The sequence below is a fragment of the Myxine glutinosa genome, chromosome 7 (genome assembly GCF_964187855.1).
Source record: "Myxine glutinosa chromosome 7, kmMyxGlut1.1, whole genome shotgun sequence".
Classification (NCBI taxonomy): Eukaryota; Metazoa; Chordata; class Myxini; order Myxiniformes; family Myxinidae; genus Myxine; species Myxine glutinosa.
This window is the reverse complement of record NC_136267.1, coordinates 941241-960566: the sequence shown is the minus strand read 5'-3', so window position 1 is coordinate 960566 and position 19326 is coordinate 941241. Positions and strand designations below refer to the sequence as shown.

The 19326-nt window shown below is 43.1% G+C and overlaps 1 protein-coding gene across 1 annotated transcript in view; it reads left to right on the top strand.

Annotated features, from left to right (window-relative positions):
- Positions 1 to 19326, top strand: part of LOC137430953 (pleckstrin homology-like domain family B member 1) — an 84396-nt gene that overhangs the window by 43090 nt on the left and 21980 nt on the right. Inside the window, exons 6-9 of the mRNA XM_068121742.2 lie at positions 2766 to 3868; positions 4304 to 4438; positions 5737 to 5886; positions 6298 to 6423. Of these exons, the coding sequence (XP_067977843.2) occupies positions 2766 to 3868; positions 4304 to 4438; positions 5737 to 5886; positions 6298 to 6423 (1514 nt within the window). The remainder of the gene's footprint in view (positions 1 to 2765; positions 3869 to 4303; positions 4439 to 5736; positions 5887 to 6297; positions 6424 to 19326) is intronic.

Below are 19326 nucleotides of genomic sequence, written 5' to 3'. Positions count from 1 at the left end.
CCGAGGCTCAGGTCTATCATACCGGAGGAGGGAGTAACCAGGAAGAGATATTAAGGAATCAGAGACATCTTGAAGGAGGAAAGTCTCTGTTAAGCAGATCAAGTCTGGATTGTCAGAAGCAACCTGTATGGAGAGATCAGTCTGGTTTGAGCGAAGGCCCTGGATGTTTGAGGTCCATACCGTTAATGAAGAGAGAGGGGGAGCATCGGGTACAGGACAGGGGAGGGGAGGAGTAGGGTAAGATGAAGGATGAGAGGGGGAGGTAGGGAGAGCAGTTGATAGTGTGTCAGATATTGCAGAAGAGTTCCAAGAAAGGGAAGGATGAGGAGGATGAAAGGTTTGATGGTGAAGGGATGAGGCACAGTGAGGGGTTGTTTGAGGGGGAGGGCAGAGGAAAGTAGAAGGTTTGGGGGGGTGGAGGTATGAGATAGAAGGGAGACGAAGTGGGGAGGAGGCAGCTTGGAGGAGGAGGGGGGAGGAGGGAGAATTGGAGAGGTGGAATGAGTTGGAGAGGAAATTGAGAAAAGCCTTTTAAATAGGAAGAAAAACAGCTTGTTGTAATATACCATGAATAAAACACAGAAGGGGAAAGGTTAAACATATTTAAATAATATTTAAACAGAACTGTGAACAATCTTATATGCACAAAATACCAACGGGGGGAGAGCCGAGAGGGACCACCACGAGTCACGTGAACAGGGCAAACGGTGGATGGCAAGGAGATAATGGGGGCGGGGCGAACAGCACACCTGGACAGAAAATACAGGATGAGACAACAGTACACGTGGAGAAAGGAAAATAAATGTTTTTGGTTGTTTTTTTTGGATGTTTTTTTTTTGGGGTGGGGGGGGGGGGGGGTGGGGATTTAGAACGTTAGACAGAGTATTATGTTCGGGGTAGAGGGAAAAACTAAGAGCCAAGCAAAACACGCTTAAGTTAACAAACACCGATGGGGGTACAACTACAAGGCCACACACGAGGAGCAGAACACGATTAATTAATTACGAGTTACAGGAAATTCAAACCAAAACTAACTATAATCAAACAATATCGCATGGACGATAAAATAACGAGTTGAAATTTGACAATCTATCTGGGGAAATGGGGGAGAAACACGTGGTCGAAGAACGAACGAACGAATAAGAATGAATAAACGAATGAGCACAGAGAAGGTTTTTTTTTTTTTTTTTTCTTGAGTTGAGATTTACATAAGGAAGTAGGCTATGGGTGAAAAGACTGGGAAAACAGAGAACGAAAGTTATTGGATCACAAACGACGGACCGCTGAGAGAAAAACAAAGCCTCAAGGTTGTACAGTGCACACTGTACAAGGCCTCAAGACACGACACGAATTAACACGATTTTCAATACAGGTATGAAAGATTTGCACCGAAAATCTTCGTCGGGACAATATACGTACATACACCATAAAATAAATACAGTTATAACGAAAATACAAATGGGAACAATTACTTAACTTCGATTTCGATGGAGAGCGTGTAGAGCTGCGAATAAACGAACCCTCGCCAGCAAGACCGGAAACGGAAGTCAAGATCCAAAGAAACATTCTTTGGAGTAGCCCTCATATTATCATCTATTTTTACAATGCAGTACATGGGTGTCGTGAGCTAACATGCCATCATATTCAGCTCTGTTAATTTATTTTTTTTGTATACAAGGTCTGTATACAAGATTTGTAAACAAGCTCGTGTAAGAGCTAACATTGATCACAAAAAGACAAACTGACAAACAAAACATAAAACATATGATAAAGGGAACGGGAGAACAAGATGGAGAGCAGGGACATCTGGAGATTTGTGGGAGGGAGAGGCCTTGGGAGGAGGAGGCGTGGGAAGGGAGGGGGGTGGGAGACCTTTTCTTCTTCTTCTTTTTTGATCTCTTCTTCCTTTGAAAGTTACCACAAAAGTAATGACTCTTTTTGTCATTAATGATGGTTAAAAAAACTGATAGCCGGTACAAACAGTGAATGTACACTCTCTCATTGAGAAAAATATGCTTTTACATGAATTTTGATAAAATCACAGCAAAATACTTGAATAAAGAAACAAATCAATTGGAATAAAATATATTTTTTGCTATTTTCATGTCACAATTCATCTTGAAGACTTCATCTCAATGTGAGTCTACATTATTTGGCAACTTTCTATTGTTGATAGATGACCAGATGTTCTGTGATCGACGCACGTGAGTGTAAAGTTTGAGATGCTTTTGGAGACATAAAAAATATTATGAAGAAATCATAATAGGAAACATTCTTTTGAGTAGCCCCCATATTATCATCTATTTTTACAATGCAGGACATGGGTGTCGTGAGCTAACATGCCATCATATTCAGCTCTGTTAATTATTTTTTTTTGTATACAAGATCGAGGCTCGTGTAAGAGCTAACATTGATCACAAAAAGACAAACTGACAAACAAAACATAAAACATATGATAAAGGGAACGGGAGAACAAGATGGAGAGCAGGGACATCGGGAGATTTGTGGGAGAGAGAGGCCTTGGGAGGAGGAGGCGTGGGAAGGGAGGGGGGTGGGAGAGTAAACAAACACATGGACACTGCAAGGACTTCCAGGAAAGAAGTCGGTATTTCAAAAAAGTGGATCTGGGGTGAATTAGCGGGGGTAGAAAAGGTCAAGGTTTTGGATGGGGGAAGATAAGAGATGGTGGTGGACAGCTGTTTTAAATTTTGTTTTTTCGCCTTCATTAGCCACTATGGTCTCCATTCTGTCTGTTCTGTTCACAGATAAAGGTGCTGCGGGGCAGGATGATCCAGCTAGTGAAGTGCAGGCAAGGAGGTTGGCCATGGCTTGCTCAATTGATCGTGATGTTTCGGATTTCATGGCCTCCATTTCATGTGACTCTTCTCGAGGGTCGACTTCCCCTGCTGCTTCTTCACCCAGCACAGCCACAACCCAGGCTTCAGCCTCAATTTCGAACATTTCGCCGTCACTTAACGCATTCGTTCCCCCAATTCCTTCTCGTTCTTCGAGCTTTGTCACTCCTCCACTGGTGAAGGTCAACGGGGAACTACAGGTGAGCAACCATGAGCCCATAGCCTTCTTCGAGATGGGAAACAAAGAGCCTTGCAAGAGTGCAGTCGGAGTCAAGGCTAAGACCGATGATTCTCTTCTGGTACTGCGCATTGGGGAACTCTCCGGCTCAGCGGCAGACGTTTCCAAAGGGGGCAGAAGTAACTCAAAAAGTCCTCCAAGTCCAACACCGATGTCAGCAAGGCAATCGTCGAATGTTCCATCAAGCCCACGGTTACCCGGAAATGTATGTCATATTACTCCGACACCAGCTCCTCGAAGCAAAGGTTGTGAATTTATCAATTCAGAAACTACAGCAGCTTCAGCAGGGACTTCCAGACCTTCTACTGCAGTCTTTCTACCACCATCACTTCCTCGCTCACTACTCCGCCCCTCACTTTCTTTGCCACCTGTTCTTGGAATGCCACCTGAAGACGACAAGTCACCTCGATCACCTAATGGTTTACAAATGACTGCCAATGGACGACCTTTGGATTCCCGTCCACCGAGACCACAACCACGGGGTAATCGTAACGCCACTCCAGTCGGTCATAAAGGTCTTTCTCCTGCGACAAGTGTAACTGAAGGGCATTTGGCATTGAATAGGCCTCGTGCTGGGTCACTGAGTCCAAGCACTGCCAGGCGATGGGCTGTTCACGAGGAGTCTTGCGATTCTGGAAGCTTTGGACCTTTGGGTATCGGGTTGCGCGTTCGAAGTGGAAGCATCACAGAACTTGGAGGTGACGAGGACAAGCTAAAGGAATACCATCGCCGACAGCGCGAGGAGAGAATTCATGAGCAAGAGATGCATCGGCTGGTGAGATTTCACCTGCCTCAAAGTTTTGAAGACTTAAACGGTTATTTCATCTATTGCTGAGTTCTTTTTTCTATTTCTATTACCTATTTGTACTTCTGATAGGACGGTGCAGAGGTAACGCATTTAACTTTGAACTGTATAGTCTGGGTTTGATTCTTGGCCCGATTATAAACTGTTGGAATGTTACTTCGCAGGTCAGATGTTACTTCGCAGGAATGTTACTTCGCGCCGTCCCTCAGATGGACGTTAAGCAGGTTGTCTCGTCTACTAATTTGAGGAGGTTTATGTCAACGCTGTAGACAGAGCATGATGAACTGACCTTTATCCTATCAGCATCCTCATATATATATATAAACATGCACCTCGGGCTCATCTTTATTGGCAATTGAAACATCAGTGAAATGTCTAATTGTACTTCTCTGGGTCCTTGCTCAGGAGCAAGAACGGCTGGATAATATATTGGCCATTATTGCTGGAAAAGGAAAGGATATGTCCAAACATGGACCTGTCAGCAGTTCACCCTCCTCCAGGGCAGGGTCCCCTTTAGCCAACATGTCTCCATCACCCTTGGTGAGTTATAATTTAATGTTTCATTCTATTTATGCATTTGGCAATCTGAAATGCATATTAACATTTGTATTTAACTTAAGGGAAGGACGCACATGGATCTTTGTAGAGACCCCCTCCCAACCCCTTCTTCCCACCAACAACCATCCCATTCTGCTTCTCCTCTGTCTGCTCTGTGGAAGGTCTGTGTTGGTGTTAATTGCAATCCGTGACCGTATGACAAATCAGCTCGTTTTGATATAACAGTGGGGTAGGTGACATGGATAATAGCTGCTGAGTTAATTTTTAATAGCGCATTAAATGTATGTTTCCCAATGTTGCCATTCATCTTTTAAGTTTGCTTTAAATGTGCGTTTTACATTTGGGCCGTTGCAGGATCTTGTCGCAGGTTGTGACCACAGTGTGGTCATTCTTGTTTCTTTTCAGGATCACGGGAAAAACTATTTAAACATTTTTTTTCCCATGATCCTGAACAGAAAACAAAAAAAGTACACACAGCGGAATATGTGTTACCCTTTATTTGAAGCATTCATGAAAGGTCATACATATAAACGCTTTTATAATAAAATTATAGAGAAACAAAATCATGCCAGGTCAAAACAACGCACAAACGGTATATTGCTCTAATGGTATAATTACTAAATTAAATTATTGAAAATATTTTAAAAATATATAGTTAAATGATTGAAAATTGTAAAAAAAAAAGAAGAAGAAGAGAATTGGGGAAAAAGTTGAAAAAAAACCAAAAACTTATACATCAAATAATTAAATATTTGAAATATTAAAACAATTGAAAATGGAAAAAAGAAAATTGCGAAAAAATTAAATACAGGTGATTGGGGGGAAAAAATTAAACAAATGAAAATTAAATAATGGAAAAATTATTCCTCAAAAATTTGGGACACCATGCACACCGAGACTAAACATTTAACGCCTTGCTCCAGAAACCATAACAATATAAATTCCTGTATAAATTCATATCTCCCCACATTGTTTTTACTCTTTCCTCCCTGCAAACATCCGTACACTCCTTGCACTTTAATTTCTTCCGTCTTCTCTTATCCTTATCCCCATTTTATTCCTCATATTTAAGCTGTCTTCGACCCCTACTCACGATGTAAAATAATCTCTATAGCATTCCGGCAGTCTTTAAACACTGTTTTCAGTAATCTATTTTTTTTCCTCATTATCATCAACCTTATACTCATCCTCCTTTTCCTCGAACGTCATGATGGTTAGGGTTTGTTTTTTGTTTTTTTAACCTTGGTTTAAAACATGATTGCTTTTTTTTTTAACCTCAGCCTCAATTAGAGTCTGCAGATAGTAAAATTCAAGATTCTACCTGGAAGGCAAGGGGAAGTGAGCAGGAGATCGAGAAGACTGTGGATGCTGAAGGACTTCGACAAAAAATAATGGACATTGACAGCCAGCTGGAGGAAACTACTCAAGAAGTAAGTTAATTTGACATTACTATGCTCGATTATAATTTACACGAGTGCCCCTCTGGGCAGGAGTACCTTTCCCGACCCACCTTTGGTTGGCAATGTGCTAAGGTACTTGGAAATGCACTTTATAATTTTTGTCATTTTTAAAAGAAATTTTATTGATCACAACTCGATTTGTAATACCGGCTACCACCAAAGGTGGCGATATTTCCACCACAGGTCAATTTTTGAGTTGTCGGTGACTTCCATGTTTGCTCCATTGCAGTAAAATTCTGGAACCTGTTTGGTTAGCGCAACAAAAGAAAGAGTTGGAAATTCACGACCCTTCTTACTTGAGTTTTTGTCAAGGTGTTTGAATGTTTTTGACTCTTTGTAATCAACACATCACGTGATCAATTTTGAACCCTGAACATGAAGCTGGAGTTGGAGAGAGCGTTACTTTGTGGAGAGAGTGAGACCGAGGCGGCAAAGCTGCAAGAGGAGGAGGCCGTTGCCCGAAAGCTCCGTGCCATGCTCGCCCGCCTACAGCAGCGAAAGGACAAGGTGCTCCAGCAAAGTGGTTCGGCGGTTCGCGATGGTTCAACGACACCGTACATAAAAAGGCTCAAATGGATTTGCTGTTTAGTGCTCCGAAACATGCACATAGCTGGTGGTATTGGGTTCCCAAGTTCGAATCCTGTATATCCTGTATGCCACAACAATATACAGTGCCTTCAGAAAGTATTCACACCTCGTGACTTTTTCACATTTTGTTGCGTTACAGCCCGAATTTAAAAAGGATTACATTTTAAATTTTTGAGTGGTGAAGCTGCTTCATCATTTGGCGATGGCCAACCGTCTCTCAAAAAAAAAAAATGACGAAGAAGAACCTTTCAAAGCCACCGTGTTTAATTATAAAGGGTTCTAAATGGTTCTAAAGGTTTATTAAGGTTTCTAAAGGGTAATTATAAATTGTTCTAAAGGGTAATTCTAATGGGTTTCGTTCGTTTCTAGGCTTTGCCGATATCATATTTAAAATGCCAAACTGAACCGCTTCCTTCGGACACAGTTGTGATTTTTTTTTTGTCACCGATCCACACGAAATACCCCATAATGACAAAGTGAAAACTTTAGTACAAATTTATTGAACATGAAATGCAGAAGTATCAAATTTACACAAGTATTCAATCCCATAAGTCAATACTTCGTGGAAGCAGAGATTACAGCTTCAAGTCTTCTTGGGTATGTTTGTATCAGCTTTGCACATCTGGATTTGGAGAGGTTGTCCCATTCTCCTTGCAGATTTGCTCAAGCTCTGTCAAGTTGGATGGGGAGCGTCAGTGAACAGAAATATTCAAGTCTTTCCACAGATTCTCAATGGGATTCAAGTCTAGGCTTTGGGTGGACCACTCAAGGACTTTTACATTCTTCTTCTGAACCCATTCCATTGTTGCTTTGGCTGTATGCTTGGGGTCATTGTCTTGTTGGAATGTAAATTTTCACCGCAATCTAAGGTCTTTTGCGCTCTGAAGCAGGTTCTCCTCAATAATTTGCCTGTATTCGGCCCCATTCATTGTTCCCTCTATTCTTACAAGTCTCCCAGTCCCTGCCGCTGCAAAGCATCCCTATAGCATGATGCTGCTATTACCATGCTTCATGGTAGGCATGGTGTTAGATGGGTGATGAGCTGTGCTCTGTTTCTACCAAACATAGCACTTTTCATTCAGTCCAAAGAGTTCAATTGTCATTTCATCATATCACAGAATCTTTTGCCTCTTAGTTTGTGTGTCTTCCATGTGTCTTTTTGCAAACTCCAGGCGTGCTGTCCTGTGCGTTTTTCTCAGGAGTGGCTTCCGTCTGGCCACTCTCCTATGAAACCGAGATTGGTGAAATGCTGCAGAGACTGTTGTCCTTCCGGCAGCTTCTCCCATCTCAGCCAAGGAACTCTGTGTTTCTGTCAGAATGGTCATTGGTTTCTTGGTCACCTCCCTGTCCAAGGTCCTTCTTACCCGGTTGCTCAGTTTGGTCAGACAGCCAGCTCTAGGAACAGTCTGGGAAGTTCCATAATCTTTCCATTTCCTAATGATGGAGCTCACTGTGCTCTTGGGAACTTTCAACACTCCAGAAATTGTTTTATACAATTTGTACCCTTCCCAAGATCTCTACCTCCTCACAATTCTTTCTTGGACTTATACGGACAGTTCCTTGGACTTCATGGTGGAGTTTCTGCTCTGACATGCACTCTCAACTGTGGGACCTTATATATAGAAAGGTGTGTTTCTTTTGTAAATAATGCTCAATCAAAATAATTGGCTGCAGGTGGACTCCAATCAAGTTGTATAAACATTTCAAGGGTGATCAAAGGAAATTGGATGCACCTGAGCTCAATTTGAGTGTCATATCAACGGGTTTGAATACCTCTTGACTGACGACATATCAGCTTTTCATTTTTAATTATTCTGTAAAAAATTGTATTTATAAAAAATTCAACTTTTACATTATGGGGTGTTATGTGTCGATTGGTGACAAAAAAATTGCAATTTTTCCATTTTAAATTCAGGCTGTACCAACAAAATTTGAAAAAGGTCAAAGGGTGTGAATATTTCCGAAGGCAGTGCATACAGTCACGTGAAAAAGTAAGTACACCCTATGTAAAGTTTTGACTTTTTCAACATATTTCAACATACAGCTATTTGATCTTCATTTCAACAATATTGATAGATAAAGGTGATATAATATAACAAATATCATGAAACATTTACATTTTGTAGTCCATTGTATAATTTAAATAAACGTAAATGCAAATTTCGCATGTGGAAAAAGTAAGTACACCCTTGGCTCTTATAGGTGGTATTGCCCCCTTTGGCAGAAACAACCTCAAGTAGGCATTTCTTATAACTGTCTACCAGCCTCTGACATCGACTGGGAGAAATTTTTGCCAACTCCTCCATGCAGAATTCTTTCAGCTGTGCGGTGTTTGAGGGGCTTCTTGCATGCACAGCTCGTTTCAAATCCCCCACAACATCTCGATGGGATTTAGATCCGGGCTTTGACTTGGCCATTCCAGAACCCTCCATTTCTTTCTTTTCAGCCATTCCTTGGTGGATTTATTGGTATGTTTACGGTCGTTTTCATGTTGCAAGGTCCACCTTCGGTTGAGCTTCAACTCTCCGACAGATGGCCTCACATTGTCCTCAAGCACCCTCTGGTACAATGAAGAATTCATAGTGGATTCTATGATGGTGAGCTGCCCAGGCCCTGATGCAGCAAAGCTGCGCTAAACCATAATATTTACACCACCATGCTTTACAGTTGGTATCAGGTTCTTGTGGTCAAATTCTGTCTTTGGTTTTTGCCAAACATGTCTTCTGGTACTGTGGCCAAATAGCTCTACCTTTGACTCATCTGTCCAGAGCACATTGTTCCAGAAGTGCTGGTCTTTGCCTCGGTGTTCATTGGCAAACTTTAGTCTTGCCCTGATGTTCTTTCTGGACAGCAAAGGTTTCCTCCTGGCACACCTCCCATGTAGATCAAATTTGTGCAGCCTCTTTCTAATGGTAGACTCGTGCACTTTGACATCAACAGTGGCAAGAGTTACCTGTAGGTCTCGTGATGACATTCTGGGGTTCTTAGAGACTTCTTTCAGCATCTTTCCGTCTGCTCTCGGGCTGAACTTGCTGGGGCGGCCTGGCCTGAACAAGTTGGCAGTTGTTTGGAATCTTCTCCACTTGTAGATGATCTTCCGGTCAGTCGAATGATCAATTTCAAATTGTTTGGAGATCTTTTTAAATCCCTTCCCAGTCTCGTAGGCATCTATAACCTTCTGTCTGAAGGCCTCAGGGAGCTCTTTTGATCTAGGCATGGTGACGCAGCACACTTCAACAACAAAGAGCAAACCAAACTAAATGTCTGAGGTTTAAATAAGACAGGTTCCTCCAAGATCCTCTCTAACGATGTTCTAATCATTTGCACCTGAGCTGGGGCACCTGATTCTAATTTTAGGTATTTGAAGTAGTGATAAATGTAGGGGTGTACTTACTTTTTCCACATGCGAAATTTGCATTTATGTTTATTTAAATTATACAATGGACTACAAAATGTAAATGTTTCATGATATTTGTTATATTATATCACCTTTATCTATCAATATTGTTGAAATCAAGATCAAGTAGCTGTATGTTGAAATATGTTGAACAAGTCAAAACTTTACATGGGGTGTACCTACTTTTTCAAGTGACTGTATATATGTGTGTACGTATATATATGCATATATATGTACATAGACATACATACAGTGCTTTTAGAAAGTCTACAGTATATATTTATATATATGACGGGTTGGCCCCCCCTTTGGAACTCAAGAAGAGGCACCTTGAAGCAGCAAATGAGGTTTAATGAAAAATCGAGCAAACACAATATTGTGGAGCACGCCTTGAAATCGCAGGGCCCTGTCACACAGGACCTGCAAGTCCAAGCCACAGTAAAAACTCAGCAAAATACAATTTGTTGTATACATGAAATAACAGAAAAAACGCTGCGCTAATTATGACCTCAGACAAGAGAGGGCCTTTGAAGACACAAAGAGGAAGATATTTCTCAGGCTATAATTCCAAACGAGTTGGGCTTTCCAAGGCCCAAGGATGTGTTCCCATAATAAAGTTCAATGGGGTTTACATTTGGCAGTAAAACACGTGCAAATCAAAGGAACAAATCAAAGGATACATCTTACATCATCCCCTGTTCGAGGTTAACTTACAACTATTCCCATAACTTTCTTCCTTAGAAGATGGTGAAAAAACGTCTGCAAGGTTGGATTTGACCGAGCCGTGAAACAACATGTTTTGCATTGAATCTAGTTTTTTTTGAAGCAAGCAAAAGAAAGACACAATTAAATATATATTTCTCAGGTGCCCTGTGTCACGTGGTGTGCCCCCCATGGCCCCCCATGGCCCCCGACATGTTTCTCCCTTTTGTCTTTACGACAACTCTTCGGAAAGACAACGTATTACCCCAGGGGGTCAGCATCTCCCCCCAGTCACATGCCAGGTGCGCCAAAGCGTCACGCATGCTCAGGAAGGGATACCGGCCCCTAATTGTGGCCGTCCGACATTAACACATAAATTGCCAGCCATAATTCGCGACGAGGACGCCTGGTTAGGAGATAGCTGCCGCCCGGCCGGGTTCCGAGCCCCCCTTCCTCCAGCGTGGGTGCGACCCAGTCGCCGGCCTGGTGAGGGGCCCCCCTTATGCAGGTGCGGTCCTCGCGAATCAGGGCAAACAATCCACGTCCAATGCCATCAAGCCTGGCACATGTGATTGTTCTGTGGGAGAGAGGGTGGCACATCCATCATCACAAATCTCCATCTCCTCATAGTCACAAATCTCCATCTCCTCATAGCCTGCATCAACGTCAGTATTCATAGTGTCGGGTGCCTTAAGCTGAAACGACCCCAAATTGCTTACTACAGGTGGTGTAGGTGGTGGTGTAAGTGGTGGTGAAGGTGGTTCTCCCGGATATCCCAGATATTTGTTTGCCATCCGCTCCTCACTACTTGCATAATAGCAATAGCTCTTAAAGGAACCTACACTACTTAAATCACGGGTAAAAGAATCCCAATCCCAATGAAGTGAACTAAAATCATAATCGTCATCAGAATCCCACGCATCAGCGCCATGAGACGATAGAGTTGGCCGGTTCGCCGATGGCCTTTGGATCCTTCCCATGTAGCGAAAGAAACATCTCGGTGGTAGCGGCGGATGGGGTCCATCCTCTGAAACATTTTCTCACACACACCATGATCAAATTCCTAGCCCCCCCAATTATGATCAGTCAATGGAGAAACTCACTACATTTTCTCCATCCTGCTCTGTTGTCTTCCTATGTGCAACCATCATTTTGTAAACACATATTTGTAAACATATTATCCACTCATTCATTCATTCATTCATTCATACCATAATTCACGTTATTAGCAGCTGGTAGTTAAATATCAAAATACATCAACTGGTATTCTTCCTTTGATAACCTCTCCCTTATCATATTCAAGCGAATTTCGCACCAGTATAATCCACTGGAAAAATATTTCCTTTCCCTGCGCTTTGTCCTCGGTTCTAGAACCTAGAGTCAACCATGTAGAGTAAACATTTATTTACACATCTTCCTAGGGGAAATTGCCCTATCACCTCCCCTTACGAGTAATAATTCAATTGCCCAACATACCTGATGGAGTTCTGTTCACCTGGTCTGCAGAGCTATGATCCAATCTGCGCCAGCACCCAATCACCTCTTCGATTGGGGTAAACCTACCTGTGGCAATCTAACGCAACGTTATTAAACGAAATTTACAACTTTACATTCATTGGTCCCCCCAGGGCAAGCCAACCCTTGCATCACCTTCTTATCACAAAAACAACAGTCCATAACCAACCACTTTCTTTTATTTCCTGCCTTTACCATTCACTTTTTCCAACCTTCTCCCTTTTCTCAGCAAATCCTGCAGATTCACTTGTCATTGACAAATAATTCATCTGATCCGACTTTCCTATAACTGGCAGACAGACAATGGCAAGCCACAAGCCCCAACCCTACAAGGCTCCAGCTCCCATCCAAAGGACACAAACTCCCTCAGACTGGCATAATCACTTTGCCAGCTTACGTACGAACCAAGACTGCAAACAAATAGTTTTCCAATAAAAATCAATTGTCACCCTATTGCACCATATTGGCAGAATTCACTTCAGCTCTCTACCACTTGTGTCGAGTGGTGCCCCAAAATGACATTGCACGAACCCTTTCAATACCTGTCTAAACCTACTGCCATTTAACGACGCTTCCCAGATGACGGTTCCCCATACACTATTCTGGCACAAAATTGTTGCATCCCACAGATGCCACGATTATTTTAACGAACCCATTTTCCTAATCCACCTGTTCAATTCTCATTTCACCTTAAAGTCAATCCAATGTCCTCTAATACCTCTCTTAGCATCCCATGCACCTGTTGCAGACACCTGTTTTAGCCTCTGGCCCAATAGCTGCCCAATAAACAAATAATAAAAAGAAATAACCTGATCTATTTATTGAAATAAAACGAATTCTCATGTTGGTCAATTTTCTCACCCACTGTGACTCTCTCGTCAATCCTGCCATCCCATTCCCCACCACATTTCCAGCGAGGATGACGTCACTATTTCACACCTTTCCTCCCTTGAACAGCGGGAGTCCTCCAAGAGATGCATTCCGATGTAAATCACTTCAAAGCTCTCAATTAGCCCTCCCTGGAATCGCACCTTTAACATTACCGGCACCGCCCTTTCTTGGTTCAAATCCTACCTCTGACAGACACAAATCCTCCAGTGCTCCCCTCTATCCTGACGGACTGCATCACTGAAATAAAATCCTGGCTTCAAATCAACTTCCTCAAACTTAACTATGATAAATCTGAAATAATCGCATCATCTTCCTTCAAACTCAGAGCACACCGACACAGTATACATCAAACATTGGATTCATATTTCCACAAAACTCCACCACTCTGTTAAATTTAAACATGCCCAATAGCCAAACATAAACAAAGAGGTTCCAGCGAGCTGTGACCTCCATAACTCTAAACAAATCCACTGGCACTTTTAAAACAAACCTTCCCAGTCACTTACTAAAATAAAGTGCAGCTCGTCCGTAGATATACGTTAACCAAGATTACATGAGACTTGACAACAATAGTACTGCCCCGTGGAGCAAGGCATCAGAGACAACTCCCCTCTCCACCTGGACTTACCCCAGGTAGAATTTGGCTACCTACAGAGAAAGTACCTGCACAACACATTTACAAACCAATTCGTCCCCTCGTATTAGGGGACATCACAAATGTTCCACCACAATTCACAGCAGGTGACCACCCACCTGCCTTCTGTCGAAGTCCAGTCCAATTTTCTGAGTTTCCATTCACAGACAGACACAGACAGACAGACAGACGAACCCCAAACGTACTAACAGGATGGTCTCACAGAGGCCATTCCATTCAAATCTGTAGGCTGCCACGATTCTTCCCGCCAGGACACACCATCATAGTCACACTCACACATCATAGAGTCATCATAGTCACACGACACGTCAGCAGACACAGTGAATGACATTCGACACCATAACAGACACCGCAGACACTGCTCCTCCTTGATCCATATCTGCAGACGCAGTCAGACACACCCAGTCGGACAGACAGACTGGCTCCACATTACAGCTGCAAACATTTGATGAACCGAAATGGCAACAGCTAACACCAAATATTTATTGTCCCCCTTTCAGGGAAGTCAAATCAACCACCATTAAAGCACAAAACAGAAAACGACCATATACTCAGAGTATATACCATATACTCAGAGTGAGACCCGAAAATCAAGCAGACAGACCGACAATCGAACCTGTCTTTCGACACTGCAGAACGACAAGTCTGCAGACACTGAGGGAGTGACATTCGACCCCCAGTAGACACCGTGGACACCGCTTTGGTCCACACCTGCAACTCCATCACGCGCCTCCAACTTCTTTTTCGGCGCATCGATCAACACAAATGTACCGACGCATCTTATATTCTACACGTTGCTATCCAACTTTTCGCCACAGTCCCATCACAAACAACATATCTCTCGCGGCATGCATGGCAGGAATCACACTCGCATTGCACCAACATGGAATTCGAGCACATTCCATAGCTGCGAAAATATTGTGCTGGACAAGACATTATTATCATCGACTTGCGCTTTCACACGCATGGCAAAGTCCACGGATGTACAAAGTCGAAGTGCCCTCTCCCTTAATTGATCCACACTGCACCTCGGCACACATCCTCAGATAATTAAATACATGTTTTAATCCAAGCGTGCATCCTCGCACCCGCTCCACCACCACCTTCCAACCACCGCAGGTGCACCTGAACTCCATGGCACACCCGCAACTCCCTCAAAATCAGTGTTCAGAGACATGACTCCATGGACAGCCAGAAAGCCAGACAAATACGGACACACACACACAGAGATAGACACAGGTGGGTTATCGCCTGCATTCTGTACAAATTCCATGTTCCTGCCCATAGGTCGGCCCATCAAGTGTAACCCCTTTCACGAAACCGTTTCCTCCGATCTGGAGAACGACCGAGAGAGCTCAGAGCTCCCGTCCTTAAGTATCTCCCTTTATTCAACGCATTCTGCAATCCCAAGTCGGCCAAATACAAGCCCCTACCTGCCGTTGAATAAACACCCAGTCGGTTGACAGCCTATCATCTTTGACTTTTACTCCCATTCTCCCTTGCTATATCTGGAGAGCCGTTAATGTGGGGATGTAATTGAACACTTGTTTTAAAGCCCTGTCTACACATGCTCTCCATAAAATACTCATTATTCCCTGCCAATTTTCCCCAGCAGACTGAGTCCCACATGGCATCTCAAAATCTAAACTGATACCTTTTATTTCTTCCCAAATGTACTTAATCAATTTTCACCTTCACAACATATATTATCATTCCATCATACCCAATGTGGTCAGGTCGCAACAACAGGATATCTCACCCTTGACCTCTGACTCAAAATGCATACTCATCCAATACATATATACAATTCACAAGTGGCTGGTACTCCTCCGGATTGCCTAACTCCTGTGGGCGATGTAGGGAACCCCTTGTCAACTGTCAATCACACATCAATGACACACATCCATCCGCATTGCCTAACGCCTGCAGGCGATGTAGGGAACCCCTTGTCAGTCAATCACACGTCAATGACACACATCAATGACACACACACAATAAACACAAATACACGCTGTAATGACAGATCATTCATTCCCTTATACACACATACCATGTGACTGACACTTCATTCTCCATACAATACAGTATAAATTCATGCACACTCCAATCCTACCTACCTGTGAACTTTCCTGGCCCCTTGCTGTGAGCCTATCCATCCCCTTCAGGCTCACCTGTTGGTTTCTACCTGGATTTCTTTCTTCCTGTGCTTTATCTGCTTTGTCCTCTGCCCTTGAAGGCTCAGCACTTCTCCTGCCTTCCTCCTATCTGGTACCTGCGCTCTCCTCCCAGTTTAATTTATCCTTCTCCAAAAATCACATAAACATTTCCTATTTCCACATATAAGAAATCACCGATATCTCCCTTGAGATACAAAACAGAAACGCTTCCAACTCTAGCATCCCCAAAGTCTTCCTTGGAAGCATGCTCGACAATGCAGCACCGCTTCCACTCAGCACACAACATACATGTGCTCACTCCAACACATCACTTCAAGCCACCTCATCACTCGCATTGTTCACGCACGCGAATGCGTCCCCTGCTGTGCACCGCACGGGATATCCGCATTCCCGTCTGATTCCCTCCCACCTCGAGGTTCCCCGCGAGGCAGCTACCCCGTTGCCCCGGCAACCTGCCTGCACGTCTCGGCTCGCGTGTTCACAGCTGGATTCCACACACCTCGTACATTATAATCCTCTCTGTTTTATTTCTCCAGATCTAACCTCATCTCTTGTCCAGAAAGAGCTAATTCCTGCTGCCTGTAGCATATATTGGCAGAACCCCCTACCTTTAGGTAAAAACATACTGGATGTGCATGCCTTAGATCCTGGAACAGGACAAAGAAGGCCTTAGGGGTGGGGATTTATCAGATACACACATCCAGTGCGTAGCTTAACTTACTTATCCAAGCCCTCGCCGGGGGTCTAGTCAATACCTATGACCTATCCTTATCCTTATCCATAGTCTTATCCTTATCCACCCACGCCTGGGCTAGTCTTCTTCCCACGCCGGGGTCTAGTTACCTACTCCCACGCCGGGGACCTGAGGGCTATCCCTCTAGGGCTATCCCTCCTAACCTAGGGCGCCCTCCTTGCTCGATTCATCAATCCACTGGTTCTCTGCTTCAATTTGGTTCGAGATACATGCTCAGGTACAGTCGACAAGGTTCCCATACATCCAAAGGGAAGGAAAGAGGCTTTAATTTTAGGTATGCAAATATGCTTACCTCAGCCCAAATGGTGCCAGCGCTGGCTTTTTTGCCTCTCCCCGACCTGAGGAGCGTGGCCCCCCTCGACATGCACCTGGATGAATCCCACTCCTGACACCAGATGACGGGTTGGCCCCCCCTTTGGAACTCAAGAAGAGGCACCTTGAAGCAGCAAATGAGGCTTAATGAAAAATCGAGCAAACACAATATTGTGGAGCACGCCTTGAAATCGCAGGGCCCTGTCACACAGGACCTGCAAGTCCAAGCTACACTAAAAACTCAGCAAAATACAATTTGTTATATACATGAAATAACAGAAAAAACGCTGCGCTAATTATGACCTCAGACAAGAGAGGGCCTTTGAAGACACAAAGAGGAAGATATTTCTCAGGCTCTATTTCCAAACGAGTTGGGCTTTCCAAGGCCCAAGGATGCGTTCCCATAATAAAGTTAAATGGGGTTTACATTTGGCAGTAAAACACATACAAATCAAAGGAACAAATCAAAGGATACATCTTACATCATCCCCTGTTCGAGGTTAACTTACAACTATTCCCATAACTTTCTTCCTTAGAAGATGGTGAAAAAACGTCTGCAAGGTTGGATTTGACCGAGCCGTGAAACAACATGTTTTGCATTGAATCTAGTTTTTTTTGAAGCAAGCAAAAGAAAGACACAATTAAATATATATTTCTCAGGTGCCCTGTGTCACGTGGTGTGCCCCCCATGGCCCCCCATGGCCCCCGACATATATATATATATATATTTACAAACAGTGCCTATAGAAAGTCTACACCCCCTTTCAAAATTTTCACCTTTTGTTTCCTTAGAGTCTGGAATTAAATTGCCTTAAATCAAACTTTCTCCACCTTCATTTACACATCATAACCCACATTTTCCAAGTGAAAAACAAATTCTACAAATTTCAGAACATTAATTAAAAATTAAAAATGAGAAGAATATCTTGGTTTTATAAGTGTCCACCCACCTTATAATAGCAATTGTGAATTAACTCAGATGTAACAATCAACCTCCACTTGTGTTTAATTATAGTGACTGATTATTTCAGAATAAAATCAGCTCTTCCTGGAGGTTTCTTCTGTTGGGTAGTGCATTTCACAGCAAAGAATCAACCATGAGCACCAAGGAGCTTTCAAAATATCTCCGGGATAAAGTTGTGGAAAGGGACAGATCAGGGGTTGGGTATAAAAATATATCAAAGACATGAATATCCCTTGGAGCATAGTCAAGACAATCATTAAGAAATGAAAGGTGTATGGTACCACCAAGATCCTGCCTAGATCAGGCCATCCCTCCAAACTGGATGACCAAGCAAGGAGGAGACTAATCAGAGAGGCCACCAAGAGGCCAATGGCAACTATGAAAGAGCTACAGGCCTTTATGGCAAAGACTGGTCAGAGTGTGCATGTGACAACAATATCCCAAGTACTCCGCAAGTCTGGCCTGTACAAGAAGGAAGCCACTACTCAAAAAAGCCTACCATGAGTCCCATTTAAGGTATGCAAAACAAACACTCCAGAGATTCTGAAGCCATGTTGCAAAAGGTTTTGTGGTCTGACGAAACCAAGATGGAACTTTTTGACGTTACGTTTGGCACATACCCAATACAGCACATCACCCAAAGAACACCATCTCTACTGTGAAGCATGGTGGTGGCAGCATCATGTTATGGGGATGCTTCTCATCAGCAGGGACTGGGGCACTTGTTGGGATAGAAGGGAAAATGGATGGAGCAAAATACAGAAAAATCCTCAAGGAAAACCTGCTGCCCTCCGCAAGAAAGCTGAAATTTGGACGGAAGTTTACCTTTCACCATGACAATCGTCCGAAGCATGCAGCCATAGCTCAACTGGAGTGGCTGAGGAACAAAAAGATAAATGTCCTTGAGTGTCCCAGTCAGAGCCACAACCTAAATCCAATCGAAAATCTGTGGCATTGACTTGAAGATTGCTGTCCATAAACGTTCCGCATGCAGCTTAACTGAACCTGAACAGTTTTGTGCAGAAGAATGCACAAATATTGCCCAATCAAGGTGTTCAAAGTTGGTAGAGACCTATCTCAACAGACTCACAGGTGTAATTTATGTCAAAGGTGCTTCCACAAAGTATTAACTCACGGAGTGGACACTTATCCAACCAAGATATTCTAGTTTTGTATTTTAATTAATTTTCTGAAATTTGTATGTTGTGGTGTGGGTTACGATGTGTAAATAAAGGTGGAAAATTCTGATTTAATGCAATTTGATTCCAGGCTATAAGGCAATAAAAGGTGAAAATGTGGAAGGGGTGGAGACTTTCTATAGACACTGTATACATCCGACCCAATGCACCAAACTTCAAAAGCTGCTCCTGAAGCAGTTTCTTAGCAAGTGTCATCCTGGGTGTTTTGCCATCCTTATCTCAGCACTAGTTGGTGCAAAAATTTGGAAATTGGCCA